The sequence below is a fragment of the Heterodontus francisci genome, chromosome 26 (assembly GCF_036365525.1).
Source record: "Heterodontus francisci isolate sHetFra1 chromosome 26, sHetFra1.hap1, whole genome shotgun sequence".
Classification (NCBI taxonomy): Eukaryota; Metazoa; Chordata; class Chondrichthyes; order Heterodontiformes; family Heterodontidae; genus Heterodontus; species Heterodontus francisci.
In genome coordinates this window covers 48,812,746-48,833,430 of record NC_090396.1, presented here as the reverse complement: position 1 = coordinate 48,833,430, position 20,685 = coordinate 48,812,746, and the positions used below count along the sequence as shown (strand labels likewise).

The 20,685-nt window shown below is 40.2% G+C and overlaps 1 protein-coding gene across 1 annotated transcript in view; it reads left to right on the top strand.

Moving 5' to 3' along the window:
* LOC137384323 (protein sidekick-2-like) overlaps window positions 1–20,685 on the top strand; it is a 506,965-nt gene that overhangs the window by 300,986 nt on the left and 185,294 nt on the right. Inside the window, exons 26-32 of the mRNA XM_068058191.1 lie at window positions 720–909; window positions 2,588–2,686; window positions 3,745–3,939; window positions 5,079–5,280; window positions 10,961–11,064; window positions 16,513–16,583; window positions 16,865–17,000. Of these exons, the coding sequence (XP_067914292.1) occupies window positions 720–909; window positions 2,588–2,686; window positions 3,745–3,939; window positions 5,079–5,280; window positions 10,961–11,064; window positions 16,513–16,583; window positions 16,865–17,000 (997 nt within the window). The remainder of the gene's footprint in view (window positions 1–719; window positions 910–2,587; window positions 2,687–3,744; window positions 3,940–5,078; window positions 5,281–10,960; window positions 11,065–16,512; window positions 16,584–16,864; window positions 17,001–20,685) is intronic.

Sequence of the window (20,685 nt, the reverse complement as noted above, 5' to 3'; positions counted from 1 at the left end):
GTCTGATTGCTAAAGCTGCAGAAAATGAAGCATTTTAGTTCACTTTTAAACAAGAACACAAAAATATTGTTTATTTAATTCAGTGGCATTTTGATTTTCTTTAAATTAAACCCAGGTGTCTAAGAGATGAGGCAGAGATCTCAAATGGACTGAACTAAATGACTCATAGCAATACAATGCTGTCTTTTCACCTCAGGAATTTAAATGAATTCCCAGACCAGATGGAATTTCACTGAGGAGAATAACTGAAATGTTTTACAGCCTTCAAAGGGTTTGATTTTATATCCAACCCAGGTAGAGATCCCTTGGATCTCTAATTCTGGGAGATTTCTTGTATCTTCCTCAGTGAAGACAGACACAAAGTAATCATTTAGCTTCTCTGCCATTTCCCTATTCCCCATTATAAATTCTCCTGACTCTGCCTGTAATGGACCCACATTTGTCTTTACCAAATGTTTCCTTTTTATAAACCTGTAGAAGCTTTTACAGTCCATTTTTATATTTTTTGCTAGCTTACATTCATATTCTATTCTCCCTTTCTTTATCGCTTTCTTGGTTCTCCTTTGCTGTATTCTAAAATCCTCCCAATCCTCAGGTTTACTACTATTTCTGGCAACTTTATAGCCCTTTTCTTTTAATTTTATACAATTCTTAACTTCCTTTGTTGTCAACAGAATTCTCCCTATATTCTTTCTGTTTTGTTCACTGTTTGAATGTAGGTCCTATACAAGGAGAAGGACTTGGAGACTCCTATGCAGATCCGGACCATTGAAGGCAACTCCACGCATGCTGTTCAACTTGTTGAGTTAGGGAAGTATGTGCTGTACGAGATCCAAGTCCTTGCTTTTACTAGAATTGGAGATGGAATACCAAGCTTCCCGCCCATTCTTGAGAGAACACTGGATGATGGTTAGTATTTTTCCAGTGCTACATAAGAATAGATAAGTGGACTCTAGCCCCATTTTATGCTTTTAATTGTATCATACTAGGCTTGTAGGAAACAAGTGTTCCATGTTTCCTTGATTACTGTTGCTACCTTTCCTTCCAGCCCTTTAGATTTAAATTTGTATCGTCCAAGTCATAGGAACATAGGAGCAGCAGTAAGCCATTCAGCCCGTCGAGCCTGCCCCTTCATTCAATATGATCATGGCTGATCTTCCACTTCAAGGCCTTTTTCCCACACTATCCTCATATCCCCATATGTCATTAGAAATCTGTCAATCTCTGCTCAAACACACTCAATGACTGAGCTTCCACAGATCTCTGTGGTAGAGAATTCCAATGATTCACAACCCTCTGAGTAAAGAAATTTCTCTTCATCTCTATCCTAAGTGGCTTCCCCCTTATTTTGAAATTGTGTCCCCTGGTTCTAGACTCCCCAACCAGGGGAAACATCTTAGCTGCATCTACCCTGTCTATCCCTTTAAGTATTTGTATGTTGTCATGAGGCAACATTATTTACTAGGCTGCTAATATTTACATCCTGTACATCAATGATGGCAGCATAATTTGTCAACAAAATTATCAACATTACTTTGCAAATTTCATGAATTAGACTCAATTGCTCTTGTGCTCACTAGTAAAGAACTGTGTGCGAAAGTAATGTAAAGGCAGCCAACGCCAATTACACAGCTAAATAGTGCTATAGAGTTTTGGTAGAGCAATTAAAATCACTTTAATTCACAAGTGACTGGAGATCTAGTGGTTAAAGATGGTGACATTTGGATCCAAAGCCAATTTGGTTTAGATTGCAGAGATGGGAAAAATTAGATGAAAGTAGTTTAATACCCCTTTCTCATGCCAGATACATTAAATTGTGACATTTTAGTTATATATTTTGTTCAAAGAAATTTTAATTTCACCTTATATGTTTAAAAGGTTATATGAAGCCACATTTTCCCTTTTTTTTTGTTGAGGGCTATTCCTGAAAGGGGTTTGCAATTTTAATTTGAAGACCTGATTTGAAAGTATAAGTTTAAGTTTTCATTGTGGTTCATTGACCAAACTTATCTTCACTGTCATAAATTTGCATCTGATACAAGAATAAAGCAGCTAATTATATCCAGTAAGTAACTGAACTACAAGCAAGGAAGGCCCAGATTAATCATGGTCTGCTCCAAGTTAGATGATTTTAGCTAGGACAGCAGTCACTGCACTACAATGTGTTTCACTGCCTCTGGGTCAGGTAGAGGATTTTAGCCAGGGTTCTCATTCCTGATCACGATCTGATGAATCTTCCTGGAATTGAATATTGACGATATGACAGTTCTGGGCTTGACCAGTGATGCCATAAACTTGTCAACCCATGTCATCAATTATCACACATGCACATAAGATAATGGCTAACATACCAGAGATGACTGGTGCCTGTGGAGTCATATCCAACATGGAGACAATGCCTTCAAGAGAGGAAGGAAGGCAAGGGGAGAAAAGTAACAAGAAAAAAATTGAGCCGGTCAAAGCAATAACTCAAAAGTGATTTTCAAGGACAATGTCATGAACAATGAGAGCTCCAGAATCATTACAACTGTCATGTGAAAAGCTAAGCTGCAAAAGTAGCTTGTTTTAATTGTTTCTGTCTTTTTAGTGCCTGGACCCCCTGTAGGAATCCTGTTTCCAGAAGTTCGAACAACATCTGTGCGTTTAGTCTGGCAACCTCCAGCGGAACCCAATGGGATCATTCTGGGTGGGTGATTTGGGAACTCCTGAAACTTGAAGTAAATGTGAATGAAAATACTTGCAATAATCGTTATGGTCAGACATGGTAGCAGAGTAGAGCAAAGAAACTGATGGAAAATCCTAAACTATTAGTTTCATTAATCCTTTGGTGTCCCGCAGTATTCAACACATGTGTGGAAGAAGAGCAAATATTACAATCCCAAGCCACACACAGGAATGTGATAACGAGGGCTTGTTTTATATGATTTCTCTGTTAATGAAGAGCAGGAGTATCTTATAACTGAAGATGTGATACCATAGAGTTTTGTAGGGTGTTGTAGAGAAGTCATATGAAATTGTCCTCCATTTAAGGGATTAATGGGCAATGTGGGTTATATCTAAGGTAAGTATAGTCATCAGATACTACAGTATTGTAACATTCTAACCATGACTATTGAAAAGTTATATTAAAAATAGATAAAATTATATTGTTAACTCACACTGGGGACATACTCATTTATTTCTATGTCAATAGCTTCCAATTTCTAAATATCTGGCAGACTCACTGACAGTATTGACACATTTCCATAGTCCCCTCAGGACAGTATTGACGTGTAACTGGGGGATCCCCGCCATAATGTTTTTAAAGCATTATCAGCTGCAAATATAAAAAGGGTGTTAAAACTGCAGATTTCTTTTATACAAATAAATAATGTGCTGTTAAGTCAACAAATACAGAATAATGCAGAGGACTGGAGAGGAATTCAACTTGGATTGTGAAATAAAGTGGGTGGTATCAGATTGGTCGCCTGTTATGTCCGCCCGATTTACGCAATGCATATAACAAGCAACTGACGCGGTACTACTTGTTTTACACAAAACCTCGTCGAATTTTTACCACATTATGTTTGCTTTTAGTCGGACCCCAGAGAGAGAAAAATCTAATACCCTTATGCAATCACTGGAATCTTCTTACAGACCCCAGTTTGTAAAGCTACAGACCATAGGTATAATTTTGGGAGGATAATGTAGTGCTCACAAACTACACTTTCACATAATTTGATATTTAGTCAACTTTTTCCTCAGCTTACCAGATAACATATCGACTAAACACAAGCACCACAAACACCGCCACAGTGGATGTGTTGAACCCAAGTGCTCGGCAATATACAGCAACTGGGCTGAAACCAGAATGCAGTTATGTCTTCCGCATTACAGCTCAGACTCGCAAAGGCTGGGGCGAAGCAGCAGAAGCCTTGGTGGTAACAACAGAAAAGAGAGGTAAATAGGAATAGTATAAATAATGCAGCTGTTTTTACTGAATGAGAGCAACTCTGTATATTTATCAAGAAACCGCCGGCCTCCTGAAGAGTATATTTTCTAGAATGAGTCCAGTCTTTGAAGTGTGTTCCTAGCCAGTGACGCAGTGAAGGATTTGAATATTTGAATGATAGAAGCGATGAAGGGAAATGTCGTGCACTTTAATCAATATCAGTTTGACCCTGGAATCTGCTACTTTGTGGAAGCATGTGCCTACTTATTATTTTCCAAATCAAAAAGCTAATAGAGTGATAAATTTGAAAACCTGGGAGATAACAAAGCCCAGTGCAAACTTAACAGAATCACTCTCATGCCGTGTGATTCAAACTGATACACTGTTATATGGGATAAGTAGCTTGCACACAAATGAGTTAAAACTGTCCTTTAACTCCTGGAACTTGAGTTTCAATTCATCTTAAACTGATAGGATGGAGAGCATGTTCTTCTCCGAAGGTTCTAGCTGAAATTAATTTGAATGACTTGGAAAAACAGTGTTGTCACTCCCTTTAGAGAGCTTAACCAGTTCTTTACTGGACTATGAGATGGACATGCACTGTCCTAGCAGGAGAAATTAATGCACTGAAGAACAGTCCCACTTGAAAAAGCAAGGTGGTGACAGTAGAAAATGAGCAGCATTTTTCACAGACAAAAATTTCAGGGTCTAAACCGTTTTGACTTCCCAAGCAAAAGCTGGCAGCATGGAATTATGAACTGAGGGCATGAAATAAAGTTTAAAAAATCTACAATGGCCTGCCAGAGAAAATTATATATAACTTTTTAATCATTTCCCGAGGGGACACTTTCATTGTTTGATTTCATGAAATTTTTGTAAAATTTGTTTATGTAGTTGTTATTATCTAGAATGCACTTCCCAAAAAGGTGGTGGAAGCAGATTCAATAGTAACTTCCAAAAGGGAATTAGATACGTACATGAAAAAGGAAAAATATGCAGGGCTATGGGGAAAGAGTAGGTGAGTGGAACTAATTGGATAGCTGGCACAGTCATGGTAGGTCAAATTGCCTCCTCCTGTGCTGTAAGATTCTGCGATAAACTGAGCGAAAAGCAGCCTGTTCTCTAAACTTTTTCATTCCATTCTCAGCTCACCCGCAACCTCCCAGCAAACCTACCATACAACAGCAGGATGTGCAGTCACGCAGCGTGCTGTTGTCATGGGAACCAGGCAGTGACGGTCTGTCTCCAGTTAGGTACTACACCATCCAAACTCTTGAGCTACCTAGTGGAAACTGGTCACTCCACTCAGCTTCTGTGAGCCACGAATCTACTAGATATGTTGTAGACAGGTAAGTGCTGATGTTTACAAAGGATGGTCAAGATTTCAAGTGGGTACAGTAACAAAATATGAAAATTTCTGTGTTCACTTCACACAGTTGTGAAAGATTTCAAGTTAAAATGGCTCATTTCTTCTCCAACAAAATTTCAAAATGGAGAATGGGAGATGGCCAGGTTGCTTGATCTGGAAAATAGTCAGGATACCAATCTTTGTGCTAGGTGCAAATTTAATTGTATACGGTCAAAACCTGGAACCATAGCAACTTGAACTTTGCTTATTGAACTTTTTAACCCCTTACTGACTGACTTCTAATTTCATTGTTCTTGTGTACAGTACTGATTCAATATTTACTGATCAGGTATTTTGGTCTAAATGCTTTGTGCAATATTTTACATCTTCTGGGAAGGACAGGAGAATATGGGCATCCCATGTGCTATCCAGTGAGAAGTATACTATAATTGGTTGCTGTAACTGAGCACACTAATCCACATGTATACAAGGACATGAGTATCAGTCCATAGGAGACTTGATCTGCTTATGGCAACCGCCTTTAGCCATGAACAAGAGGCAGAAATGGGAAAATGGCTAAACCATAACAGGTAATGCCTGTTATGATATAAAGCTCTGGGGTATAGGGGTGCTGCTTTTACACTAGTATGGCGGAGCTTGAGGAGGGGGGGCGGGGGTGGGAGCAGAGATAATTAATAATGCATTGGACTGAAGGTGTAGTGTTGCATGATTTCCCAATTTTGACTACACTGTTGTCGAGGGCGCAAAACATAAAGAGATGCCTTCCTGTTATGACCAGGTGAGAAAATGGATTAGGGTTCCCTTTCAGCCTTCACCTGGTCTTGCTGTAACAGGGTTTTATTTTTAAACACACTGTTTTTAGCTCCCCCTTGGTGAATCCTTGTTCACTGCTTTCCAATTATAAGGCAAAGAAACCAGCACAAACAGGCTTTCTTAGCTTTAAAGAAGAAAAGTTGAAATTTATTAAACTTAAACTCTAATTCACTTGACGCCTATGGATACACATCGTGCCCACACTAGCATGCATGTGCGATACACATATGCAAATAGAGACCGAAAAAAGCAGAAGGGAAATAAAGTGGAAAAGTTTGAGACAATATCTGAAGAGTTTTTGTTACAGTTCTTTGAGCTCACTATAGAGGCCTTGCTTGTCAGTAATTCTTGCTTTTCGTTGGGGCCCAGTATTCTTCTTAAACCTTGTTTGCTGTAGGAGAATTTTCTCTCTGGGGGTTCATGTGTCTTCAGTGGATTCAGAGGCTTGTGAGAAAGAGATGGAAGCAGACAGGGGAGATCTTCTTAGGGCGGCACAGTGGCGCAGTGGTTAGCACTGCAGCCTCACAGCTCCAGGGACCCGGGTTCGATTCTGGGTACTGCCTGTGTGGAGTTTGCAAGTTCTCCCTGTGTCTGCGTGGGTTTTCTCCGGGTGCTCCGGTTTCCTCCCACAAGCCAAAAGACTTGCAGGTTGATAGGTAAATTGGCCATTATAAATTGTCACTAGTATAGGTAGGTGGTAGGGAAATATAGGGACAGGTGGGGATGTTTGGTAGGAATATGGGATTAGTGTAGGATTAGTATAAATGGGTGGTTGATGGTCGGCACAGACTCGGTGGGCCGAAGGGCCTGTTTCAGTGCTGTATCTCTAATCTAATCTAATTCTCAGTCCAGGAGCAAACAGACACTCTCAGTTCAAACACTTTGTACAATTCAGAAAAACCCAGATTGCCCAGCAGGTTAGTCATGTGACTAACTGGTCTGGCCACGCCTTGGATTGTATCGCTTTAGCAATCTCTGAAATGCTTCTCTTACACACAATACCTGGTGATCAAGGTCCATTGTGAATTGACTGTGTCAGGGAATGGTCCTTTGTCCTTCCAATCATCATCTGTTAATAGGCAAATGTCTTTTCCAGCCACGGCTGATCTGTTTAACAAGTCCTTTCTTCACTCCAGTGGCAGTTTAAAAGCAATGTTCATGACAAAATTAAGTGCCTCATTCTTGGCAGGCGGGGGCATAGCATGACACTTCCTAAGGAAGGAAGACTAGTATCAAGGAGTGCATCACCTTGCATCTAAAACTTGTCAATGTCCGCCCGCAGTAAGAGAGTCAGTGTATGCAAATTGTGACACTTCACAGAACAAAAGATGCCAAAGATGAAAAAGAGAAATGGCATAAGAGATTTCGAAAGCAGTGTGTCCATCTCTCATACTGGTACCAATAATTAGAGATAACTTGGTTGTCAGATATCTGTTAACCACTGACTTATTCATCAACTTAATGAATCTTGCTGTATTATTTGAGATTTATGAAATTGTGCTTAAGGTCATTTATTAAATAATGTTTAGATTGAAATTTCTGTGCTTTTTTTCTTTACAAAGCCTTAGTTAAATATTCTTTTAAAAAACTGCATCTAAAAAAGCTTGCATTTAGAATGTATCCATTGCACTTTAAATGTCACACTTCAAAGTAACAACTTTTTTTTTAAATGAAGGAAAATCAGTAATTTCCTGCTGGTTTCTCGAACCTTGATAACCTCCCCTTTCTACAAGGGCCAGTGCCAGAGCTTTATAGGCAATTAACAAATTACAGAAACTTTCCTCAACAATTAGCCTCTAATTAACCTCAAAATGTGCCATTTGCTCACAGCAAGTCCCTGAGCAGTGACCTTAAGTGACAGACCGTATTAAACACAGCTTCATTTTTGTGACTGTGCTCCAGACCCCAGATCATCCCTGAACAGAGGCAAGAAAGGTCAGCTGTTAGGTTAAATTAATAATGCCAACGTTTTTAATTTGATAACTCCCTGCGCCGGATCTAAATCCAGATTTCACTGAGTTACTAATTCAGGAAAGCTGCAGTCAAGGAGTATTCAGTATTATTCGCTAAAACCTATTAATAAAAGAGATCAAGACTGCTGCACATTTACAGTCGCAGATGTTCTTGTTTCTCATCTCCACGCTGGAGGCACTGAGGCCAATTGCAAAACTCTCATTGACGCTCCTGCTGAAATCAGCAAACTCAGCCCAAGTAATGGCAACTCGGATCTTCTGGTCTTTGTGCTCTATACAAGCACAGATTATAAATAAAATAATATAATTTAACAGTAGCACTTATATAGTATCATCAATTTACATGATTTGACCCAAGAAGATCAGGTGCACAAAAACGAAAATGTGAATGCTAAAGCCTCCATTTCTTTTCCTGCCCAAAATCAGAGCCAGAGGTTGTTTTAGTTCTTTAATTTTTGCAAAGACCAGGGAAAAATTTTTTTTAATGAAATAGTTGAGAGAAAATTGTGTTTCTCTTTTACTGATCCAGCAACCCTCAGTGCAATTATTGTGGAGGTCAGTTAAAAATGTTACTGACCCCTAGTTCTTTTTGAGCTGTTTTTAAAATTTATTTGTACATTAACTTTTGCTATAATATTATTGCACAATAGTTGTTCTTTCTTATAGCAAAACCCTGGTATTAAATTGTTATAACCTGACCTTATTTTGATCTCTGCAGAAGCCACTTAAACTGGTTCAGCCATTTTTTTGCAGTTCTATTATCATCGGCTACATAAACTCATCACATCCTTTTTGTACAATTACACATTTCTATTCCTTCACTCATGCAAGGTATAAGACTAGTCACTGTTTAATGTCATTTAAATTGTGATGGAAACCCCACATGCCAAATGGAAAATATTAATTTTGTCGTATGGAACTCTGCTTGAGACTTTTACTGAACATTATAAATAACTTTTAAAAATCAGAACAGAACAGCTAACGATGGCCACCACACAATTTGCATATGAGAAGCCAAAGGCTGACAGAGGTAATTAACCAGTCAAGCAAGAACAATAGGGATGCACTCTGACTCAGTTACCTAGAATGGTTTTTGTCAATGGTGGTCGTCAAAAACTTCGACACCCATTGACTTTGAAAGAGCTAAACACCACCCACCCACCTCCCCACCCCACACCAAGTATGTTTGCACAGCTTGAGAGAAGAACTTTGAATTTCAAACAACCTTCCAAAACTTGTTTTCACACAAAGAGGTGGTCACATGACATACCCGACTGTGTAACTCTGAGTTTGTGAATTGTGCCTCAGAAAGGAAGGAAAAAAAGACAATAACTGAACTTCAAGAAGAAAGCACCTCTCTGTCTGTCTGTCTCTCCAGCAAAGTCCTAAGGAAGCCTCGGTGGCAGCTACTAAGCCTCGACTATAGAACCTTACAGGCAACAACCAAGAAGACGAATAAAGCCTCTCTTCAGCCTTCTGGGACCAGAGAAGCAAGCCCGAATTGTGCACGTGGCCCAGTCAGGACTTCAAGACTTTAACTTCAACTAAGGACGTTGAAACGCAGTATTTGAATTCCATTTATTACAGACTTTACTTCAAGCTCCCAACTCTACTTTTCCCCTCTGTATATATTTGTGTGTATGTGTGTGTGTGTGTGTGTGTGTGTGCGCGCCTCTCGCATGAATGTGAGCGTGGATGCATCACATATTTTAGTAATTTTAACCAGTTTAGAGTGATAAGGTTAATAAACTTACATCTTTCTTGTTTAAACTCAAGAAAACCTGTCTGATTGGTTCATTTGCAATTGTAATTAGAGTAACAGGAGCAAGTGCTCACTGAGTTGGTAAGTTAAATCACTCTGTTTAAAAGTTAAACCCTGTTGTGGTCAAAGCAGAGAAGAGGCGAAAGGGGAGCCTGAGACCCCTTACTCACCTGGTAATAACAAAGTGCAGTGAAAAACTGTGTCTTGCCATTTCAATACTGCACCAAAAACGAGAGAAGGCTTTCTGTGAGGTTTTTCTTAAAAACAAATGCAGTCACCAATATATTTCTCTTTTTCTACCTCTCTGTCTTTTTTTAATTCCGCCTTTCTGCTCTTCTCAAACTGGTGACTCATATGATGGTGTAGTTCTACAGGCTGTTTGGCTCTGGAGGCATCACACCTGGGCCTGATCCTGCCTTTACTTGGCATCCCTGAATGTGCACTTTTTAGTGACTGGCAATCAGGAGTAGAATCTCTGTCTAATTTATTTTACCCCACCCTAGTCATGCAATACTGGCCCCACTCTCTTCCTAATAATATATCAATGCTCAGCATATCTATAACTAGTTTAGTCAAGACTCAAAAGCATTGCAAACATGCTACCTGTTGGATGTTAGTGAATTGGGGAAAAATTCTGGAAAAATTAGTTTCCTCATTTTTTTTTTCCTAAGGCCAGAATTGAACAGGAACAGAACAGCTGTGTCAAGATGGGTCATGGTTTGCAAAATTTAATATGCAGCAAAGCCCATGCATCATCATCTAATGAGATGCAGCCATCGAAAGGCCATATCAGGAGATCCCTGGGAACTTCATTGCCCAGCTGACAATGTGGCATCAGGATCCACCAAGATCTATTTTGTAGATCCTCATGGAAATATTTTGTGTTGGAGAATTAGCAAAAAAAATGTAAAAGTTGCTGAGCAATATCTATGTTTGCTGACAAATATGGCAAGCAAAAATTATATCTGCATTCGTCTTCAATAATGCCAGGTTCATAATCAGGAGTTGGTTGTGGAGAACAGATTTTCTATGAAGGTTGCACTTGTGAGACTCTGAAGGTATTTCTATTTGACGTAATTGAATCCAGTGACACATCCATACTTCTTTTACAGGCTGAAGCCCTTCACCTCATACAAGTTCCGTGTGAAAGCAACTAATGACATTGGAGACAGTGACTATAGCGAGGAGTCTGATTCTGTTACGACGCTGCAGGCTGGTGAGTTTCAGCACAAACCATAAAGTCAGGAGTAGGATAAACAAAATATTTTACATTTTTGATGATACTTTTCAGCATTTTTGGCAACATATTTCAAATGGGAATCAATTAAGGGAAAGCTTTTTGGTGAAATGATAGTTGAACCTCCAAAGTCAAGTAATAAACAGGAGCTCACTGGTGGAAGTTGTCAGATTATCAATGTCCCCAAATTACACTGCTGATTACACTTCTGGATTTTTAATGTTCTTGTCTCAGTCCTTTCCAACAATACTCCCATATGTTGCTCGGCTCCTGCCTACAAGATCAAATGGTGCTAAAATAAATTCACACAATTGTTTGCACTCTTTTCTCTGGGTCAGAGTTTGTTTTGAGTCTCGCTCCAGACCTGAACATTTAATCAAGACTGACACTCCAGCAGAGAACAAAGAATATTGCATTGTCATAAGAGCCATCATTCGAATGAGCTATTAAACCAAGGTCTTGTCCACTTGTTCAGGTGGCTATTTAGGCTGTAAAGAGAAGACAGTGGAGTTGGTATACTGGAAGGATGGGATCAAATGCGACTTGTTGTTCCATGCTAAACTAAATTCAATCCAATAAATCTTCTGGCTCAGAGGTCATCCACATTCCTGCTTGTGACTCCAGGAACCAGACCCACTACAACCAGAAGAGAACCAAACAAGATTGCTCCTTGTATGCCAATGACTAGCCATCTGATGTCTCATTCAATATGCATTCAATTTAGTAGCAAAGGTACCTCTTTCAATGCATCACCATGGCCCTGGAGCATAAACCCACAGTTTTGCAAATTACTTACACGTTGCAACAAGTAACAGCTCGCTCAGGCTTAAACTCTTTTGATCTGATTGTTTATCTGAGGTCAGAATAAACTTGCCTGTCACTTGCACAGGCACATTACTGAGAGTAGTGATGTATTTTCATTGTTCTTCAATGTGGAAATGCATAATTCACTAGCACTGCCTGCTGCCCGTCATTCTCATGAGTAAAGCCGTCTTTATATTCCAGAACTACTTCAAGCAGAAGGACTATGGAATATTGTGGATTCATCGGCACCAGTGCAGTAGGGGAAAAAAGTTGTACAAAAAAAATCTTGTACAAATGTAGTTGTTTTAAAGTGCAGATCACTATTTTCATTTCTGATCACAGATCTTTCATCATGGCTGGAATAGATCCATAAAGGCCAATGATACAGTTTCTGTAGCAATGGCTTGTATCAGCTGACTATGTGCTCAACCCACCTGCTGTCACAGAACTTGGCAGACTGTATGGTCGGAAGCAAGCGATTATGTTTGCTTGGGCAAACTGCAACCTCTTTGCAGCACATGACTGCAAAAAAAATTGCATGAATATCAAATAGTATCCCAAGGCACTTCATAGAAGCATGATCAGACACAAATCAACACCAAACCAAAGAAGTAAATATTAGGAGGGGTTAGACGAAAAGTTTGGTCAAACCTGTGGGGTATAAGGAGGAGCTTAAAGGAGGACAGGGAGGTGGAGCGGCTGATTGGTTTAGGAAGGGAATTCTAGAGCTTAGGGATTACATGGCTGGAGGTACAGTTGACAATGGTGAAGGAAATGGCAATGCAGAAGAGACCAGAGTTGAAGAACCACAGAGTTCTCAGAGGGTTGGAGGTGGCTACAGAAATAGGGAGAGCAAGGCTATGAAGGAATTAAAAGGAGATGATTGTTAGTGGAAAAGAAAACGGGAGTCATCTTTATTTTCCAGGGTGATCCTGGAATAATGAACAGTTTCGACAGAGGAGGGCAAAGCCCAATAGTGTTTGTAGTGGCCTACTCTGGTAATGGATGGCTAAACCAGTTGTGCGCCAATCGCTCTCAATCGCCTTGGACTTGAGGGTGCAAAGATAAGGTCCTTACTGGGGGAAAGATCAGGGTTTTATTGGGGACAGGGGATGAAAGGTGAAGGAGTGGCTGAGCAGATGGACAGTGGCAGAAGTACTATGGCGAATGGAGGGCCGAAGGTTTGACAGGCATTTTAACATGACTTGGGGGAGAATCTAATCTTGGGTAAACACAGAAGTTTGGTTGAAAGGGGAATGACAAATGTGGGTGATGGAGGATGCAGGGAAGTGAATGGAAATGACATTATCTCTGATGGAGATGACTGGAGTAGAGAGGCCATTTGAGATGGCAAGGTTGAGGAGGTGCCCGTCAATATGGATAGCAGTGTTTCTATGAAGGAACAGATTAAGGGAGGACAGAAGGGCAGCGAAGTGAGGAGAGAAGGCAAGATTAGCTGAGATTTGGGTGGTGGGGGTGGAACGGATCTAACGTTAAATTTGGGGATGTCATTGGCCACCATGTATATGTACTGTGAGGTACAATATCTGAGGCTGGATTTTCCAATGAGGTGGAGAGGCGCAGATTAATAAGGCAATACATCCATCTGCAGAACAGTTGGTCCATTTTCCAATTTTGCTTTTGGTCACCAGGCTAGAATTTTTGAATATCCAGCTGCTGAGAAAACAGTGGAATTTCCTATTATTGCCCCACCCAAGTGTGTTATTTAAACACATGCTGGAGTATTCTTGATACCAGTTTATCAAAGTATGCATTTAATTTTGCTCCATCCTCAACTCTGTAAGTTAAGTGCTTCACAGCAATGATCCAATGACAATTCAGAGCACATTATTTTTATGGTTACTGAACATTTAACAGTCAACTAACAGCAGAAGCTAAATACAATCTGATGTTGGAAAGAAGCACATTGTTCCTTGGCTGTGCAGCATGTTATCAGTGAAAATATTTATTTTTTAAAAATGCTTTAAAAAAAATATGAATTCTTGTGAACTTGTATAAATAATCAGATACAATTTAAGAAGATATTGTTATTTACTGCCTCACTTTGAATGTTGACAATCACAGAGTGGTCAAAAGTTAATAGGACCTCAAACTGGAGTATTAATGTATTTTTGGCACATGTGCAGGAAACTTTGCAGAGCGTGCCCGTGTAAAATGTGGTAAAATGTATAATCTCGCCAGCAAATGAATTTCGCAGGAATTTAAGGATGTAAGATTTAATGTAAGATTGAGATAAATGTCAGCATGAAATATTTTTAAAGCTCCATCCACATTTCAAATATTCAATTACTGCTGTATATTTTGGACAAATGACAATCTATTTCACTCCCTTTGGACGAATCCTTTTTTCACCATGGCACTAATAGAGAGATTTATTTTAGATTGTTTATTATTGTTCGTGGTGTTGATAAAGCAGAAGTTTGCTTTATTCAGTAGATATTGCTGAATATGCCTTTCTCAGAGATGTAGGTTGCATTCTTCAGAATAGTGGTGAGTCAATTTGCTGTCCTCCTGGTGCACCTCCTTGCACCCACCTTGATAGAAGCCAGAGAGCAGATTGGCTGGCTGCCCTGCCAGTCAAAGAATGCTGTACCACACAGAACCTGAAGACGAAAGGGGAAGAAAGCATGTGATGAGAAATAGGAAATATGGAACCTAAGCATGGCAAATTACTTCTGAATTCTTTACTGAAGCATTTTGCAGCTTAATGTTTATTCACTGTCTATTTTAGACATTTTTGGTATTCATAGAATCATAGAAATTTACAGCACGGAAGGAGGCCATTCTGCCCATCATGCCCATACTGGCCAACTCGTAGCCATCTCGCCTAATCCTACGTTCCAACTCTTGGTCCATAGTCTTGTAGGTTACGGCACTTCAAGTGCATGTCCAAGTACTTTTTAAATGCTATGAGGATTTCTGCCTGTACCACCCTTGCAGGCGGTGAGTTTTAGATCCCCACCACCCTGTGGATGAAAAAATTTCCCCTCAAATCCCCTCTAAACCTCCTACCTCTTACCCTAAATCTATGCCCCCTGATTATGGACCCCTCAACCAAGGGAAATAGGGCCTTCCTATCCACTCAATCTAGGGCCGCCATAATTTTATACAGTTCAATTGGGTCTCCTCTCAGCCTCGTCTGTTCCAAAGAGAACAGCCCTAACCTATCCAATCTTTCATCATAACTAAAATTCTCCAGTCCAGGCAACATCCTCATAAATCTCCTCTGTACCCTCTCTAGTGCAGTCACATCTTTCCTATTGTGTGGTGACCAGAACTGCATGCTGTACTCCAGCTGTGGCCTCACTTGTGTTTATACAGTTCCAGCATAACCTCCCAGTTCTTATACTCTTAGCCTCGGCTAATATAGGCAAGTATCCCGTATGCCTTCTTAGCCACTTTATCTACCTGTCGAGCCATCTTCAGGGATCTGTGGACATGTACTCAAGTCCTTTCATTCTTCTGCACTTCTACCATTTATTGTGTATTCCTTTTTTTTTTTAGCTTTCCCCTAATGCATTACCTCACACTTGTCCGGATTGAACTACATTTGCCGCTGTTCCCCCCACCTGACTAGTCCATTGATATCTTCCTGCAGTCTACAGCTTTCTTCTTCATTATCAACCACAGGGCCAATTTTTGTATTGCCTTAAAATGTTTTAATCCTACCCACCTACATTCAAGTCCAAATCATTGACATATACCACAAAAAGCCGCCTTCTAGGTCCTGTGGAGCCCCATTAGAAATGGACTTCCAGTCACAAAAATACCCATGAACCATTACCCTTTGCTTCTTGCCACTGATTCAATTTTGGATCCAACTTGCCACTTTGCCTTGGATCTCATGGGCTTTTACTTTCGTGACCAATTTGCCATGTGTAACATTATCATACGCCTTGCTAAAATCCATATACACTACATCAAATGCAGTACCTCATTGACACTCCTTGTTACCTCCTCAAAAAGTTCAATCATGTTAGTCGGACATAACCTTCCCTTAACAAATCCATGCTGACTGTGTTTGATTAATCCGTGTCTGTCTAAATGAAGAGTTATCCTGTCCCTCAGAATATGATCCAATAATTTTCCCACCATTGAGGTTAGGCTGACTGACCTGTAATTACTCCGTCTATTCCTTTCTCCCTTATTAAACAATTTTTTAAAAAACACACAGAAATTTAGGGGATTGGTGCAGCACACTGACCCTTGCATATGACGAATGCCCGTTTGGGTAGGACATTGGTGGGGGGAGAGGTGTTGACGCAGTGGAACTGTTCCCCAGCACTAGTAAATGGCATGAGGAGAGTGAATAAAGTTTAATCAGCCTCTTTGTTATGTGTTCTCGCATATTAACTTTGCAGTTCATTGTTGCAAGTACTAATCATTACTGAATGGGAATATATCTTGCTACATGGGAATATATCTGAGAAGTTTTAAAGACCTTAAAACTTTCACCTGAAGGAGGAGATATGTAAGGTGAAAAGTCTTAAGGCTATAATATAAGTATCATCTGTGATGTTTCTGCATAGATCTGTGATTATTAACTATAATGCTGTTGTAATGCTTTAAACAAAAGTTTAATTTTGTAATTTTTCATTGTAGCACCAGATGAGGCACCTGAAATTCTTTCCGTGACACCACATACCACCACCTCGGTAATGATTCGTTGGCAGGTGAGTTAAAGATACTTCAGTCAAACTGCCTATTTCCTTTTTCTACTCTATAACTTCAGCAGTAGCATGTGGCCAATCTAATATTAATTCCTATGTTTTACTGTGAAATCAGGCCATGGCATGCTTCTTCGTGAAACTATTGGAGAGTTGTATTTAAACCATGCTGTGTTATACAGCTGCTGTGTAGCAAAATGGAAACATATAGAATCGAACTTAATGGCAGTTCACCACCCAACCTTTGCAAAGAAACTGTTTCCTGATGCTATTTCCTTTCCCCAAAGCCACCCGCAGAAGAGAAAATTAATGGAATCCTCTTAGGGTACCGGATTCGCTACCGAGAACTAGTTTATGACAGTTACAGAAGCTTTACCCTTCGCAGCGTGAGCAGTCCCAATGCTAAATGGTCTGAACTCACACGTAAGTCCGTTTTGTCTTTCTAGTGTTGTACGGTATACAGATCGCCTGTCTGTGTCACTATATAATGCACTGTTGTTTTATTAGTTTGCATGAATTGAGCCTAGCACTTTCAGCCATAATTCTCCTGCACAAGCATGTACAGCTTGTTCTAGTTAAGAAGTTCCTTGCAGGGGAATTGGTGCTGCAGCATGTTGCAATTTTGTCCTTTCACTTCTGGGGCATACATCCAATTTCAGCTCGGAGAGAGGTGATTGAAGGTTCCTACTCCATCATGGTTGTAATAGCCCATAAATTTAGTGGGTTTAAGCAATCTTTCAGTTAATGAGTGATTTTGTTAAATGGCATGCTTTGTACAGGAAACGTAATCCTCATTTATATCACTTGTCATCCCAACATACCTAAATTGAGTTTTACCAGGGCTCTGATAGTTGGAACTGAGTCATCTCAGCCACAGGAAATGGAGAGAATTGTGATTAACATACTACATGAATAGACTTAGATCTAATTCTTCTTAAATTATCAGCACTTTTGTTATTCTGAAAGTTCAAAAGAAGTAATTTAAGACCTGAATTTACATTTGAAATAAACTGGCTTTTAAAACCATCTTGTTTGAATTAGTTGTCTTATGAAAGTGAACCAAATCAACCAGGGATGTGGTAGCATAGCGGATTTTTACTGGACTAGTAATTCATGATCTGGAAACATGAGTTTAAATCCCACCATGGCAGTTGGGAAATTTAAATTTAATTAAAATAAAATGTGAAATAAAAAGCTAGTGTCAGTAATGGTGAGCATACAACTACTGGATTGTTGTTAACAAAAAAACTCTCTGGTTCACTATGTCCTTTAGGGAAGGAAATTTGCTGCCCCTACCCAATCTGGCCTTTGTGACTCCAGACCCACATCACCCTGGAGTCATTTAACTGCTGCTCAGGTATATTCAAGAAGGCCGCTCATTACCACCTTCTCAAGGGCAATAAATGCTGGCCTTACCAACAGTGCCCATGTCCCATGAATGAATGTAAAAAATACACTGATAAAACTATGTGGCTAGAATTTTACGTTGTGGTGGTGGCCCTGTCCACTGGCTCAAAAGTTGGGGAGAGCCCGTCTCCGCTGGGCCTGGAAGCCATGCTGCAATTTTGTGTGGCCCAGGCCCCTGAATTGGCTTCTGTTGGGATTTCCGCCCCTCTGAGGCAGAAGTCCCACCTCCAAGAGCTGCTGTAAGAGAGCCGGGAGTCCCAGCAGGAAGGTAGGTGGGGTTCGGAACAATTGACAGGATCCCAGCAAGGGGTGTGAGAGTTGGACAGCAGGGCAAGGACAGTTGTTTTAGCAGGGTCGGCCCATGCTGCTGGCAGGTTCCCTTCGTGGGACTAAGGGTGCCCGATCAGGAGGGACTGACCGCCCCCCCCCCACCCCGCCAACCCCCCCCAGCCCCCAAACCTGCAAGGAGGCCGCTAGGTTTCACTGGGCAGCCTCCTGAGATGCTTAAGTGCCAGTCTGCTGCTGGTAAAAGGGCCTCAATTGGCCTGGGGCGGGCGGGCTGTTTGCCACCTCCCTCGCTGCTGGTAAAATCACAGCAGGGGCTGGTAGACGACAGGCATGGCACGCCCCACCTCCCAGTCGATTTTATGCACCACCCCCCTCCCAGCCTGCTCCCAGGGGCGGTGTAAAATTACGGCCAATGAATTGATAATGAATTGGGATTCTCACTTGGAAAGTTAGAACAGACGTGTGATATGTATGGGTATCATACTGGTGCAGTTGGTTTGCAGGCACATTGCTGGAGAAGTGTTAAAGGAAGCATTACTGCAGCATCGTCCCCTGAGAAGTAAGTGGGAAAATGTCTCATTCCCCAGCACTAAAAGCTCTTGAACACAAACTCTTCAGTTTTGTTTTGCAGTGGTAATATTGTAGTATGTTATTTACATTTTTGCACATAGAAAGTTGTCACAATCCATTGTTGTGACCACCCTCACACAACACAATCTAGGTAAACAAAATGTAAAGCTTTTGGATATCTGTGTAATAATTACATATATGAAATATCTACTGCTGTAACATATAGTCAAATCAATATACATTAACGCAAAATAAGAAAACATTGCACATTACATTTAGATCCCCCTTTATGTTTTATATAGCAAGATTTTAGTTTGTCAAGCATCTGTGTTTAATTACATTTAGCTGTGCTGCATGTTTTTCTGTGATCATCGGGATCTTCCCAACTATTTATTTGTCTCCTGTAACACACAACGTAAACTGTTACAGATACACACAGAGGACGTGCAGCAGTTTAATAGGCCCCACTGAATACACTAATGTAGAACTAATGCAGTGTCACCTTGCGAACCCCACCATCTAATAGACGCTTTATATCCAAACTACTAGCTATAGAATAAACAGAAAATTGTATTGATGATGCGTATTCTTGCTACTATTTAATTAACCATTGTGCAGCACACCACTGCAGTATTCCACATCTCATTATATTCATAGCTCTCAGTTTGTTGCCTGTGGTATTTTTTTAACCTTGTCTGAGCTTTTGTTTCAATAACACTGCATTAATTCCCAGTAACCAGCACAAAGCTATTAATGTATTATTCAATTGTACCTGCTTCTGCTTAAATGAAAGTTACTTGATTGATTTTTTTCATTCACTAATATTCACAGTTCATTGTAACCTATCTTTTCACGCTATCACACATCCTGTAGCTGTATATAATGTTCGGAACCTGAGTGACTCCACACTAGCACAATATGAGCTGGACAGTAAGTCAACTTCTTTTATTTTCTTTACATGTCGGTTTTTTTTTAAATCCCATTTTCTCCCCTTTTGTCTCCTCAATTCCAGAAGGCAATGAGCTAAGCAGGGATTAAGTTCCATAAGTGTTTGCAATCTTTTAGTATTTCATGCAAATAAGTATCTTCAAGTCTAAGTCTAGACAGAGATAGATAGCATCCTAATCACATAAACACACTGGATAATGAGGATGGTCACAAACTCTGGCTGATACCGCTTCTCCCTCACCATGAGAGATATGACTAGATTTAATCAGTCCACCAACAGCTGAGGTGAGCTAACGCAGCATAAAGCTGGTGCAAATCTGGGACTCTCCTGATCTGTATGGCTGAGTTTCACACAGAGCCTCAGGGAGCTGCTTCATGAAGGAGCTGGTTGGAATTTGCCTGGTTTATTTGGCCAGCAAACTCTTCAGTATCATTCTTTTGTATCTTATTGCTGGCTTTCTTCAATACCAATAGTTCATCGTTTACAATTTTAGAGTGATGAGGCATAAGGTTAAAGCATTTTGGGGCACCAGTGCACAATTTAAGGTTAGGATGGGATTTGAGTTCATGCTTGGAGTCCCTCACGCCACTGAATTCCACACTTAACGTTTCAAACCACTGCAATAAGCAAAGCAAACAGACTACTAAATTATATCAGAAAAAGAAAGAAAATGCTGGAAACGCAACAGCAAAAAGAAAAAGAAAGACTTGCATTTATCTAGCACCTTTCATGACCACCTTATGTCCCGAAGTGTGTTACAGCCAGTGAAGTACTTTTGAAGTGTAGTCACTGTTGTAATGTAGGAAATTATGTGCATAGCAACTCCCACAAACAGCAATGTGATAGATGACCAGATAATCTGTTATTGTGATGTTGCTTGACAACAGGGATAAT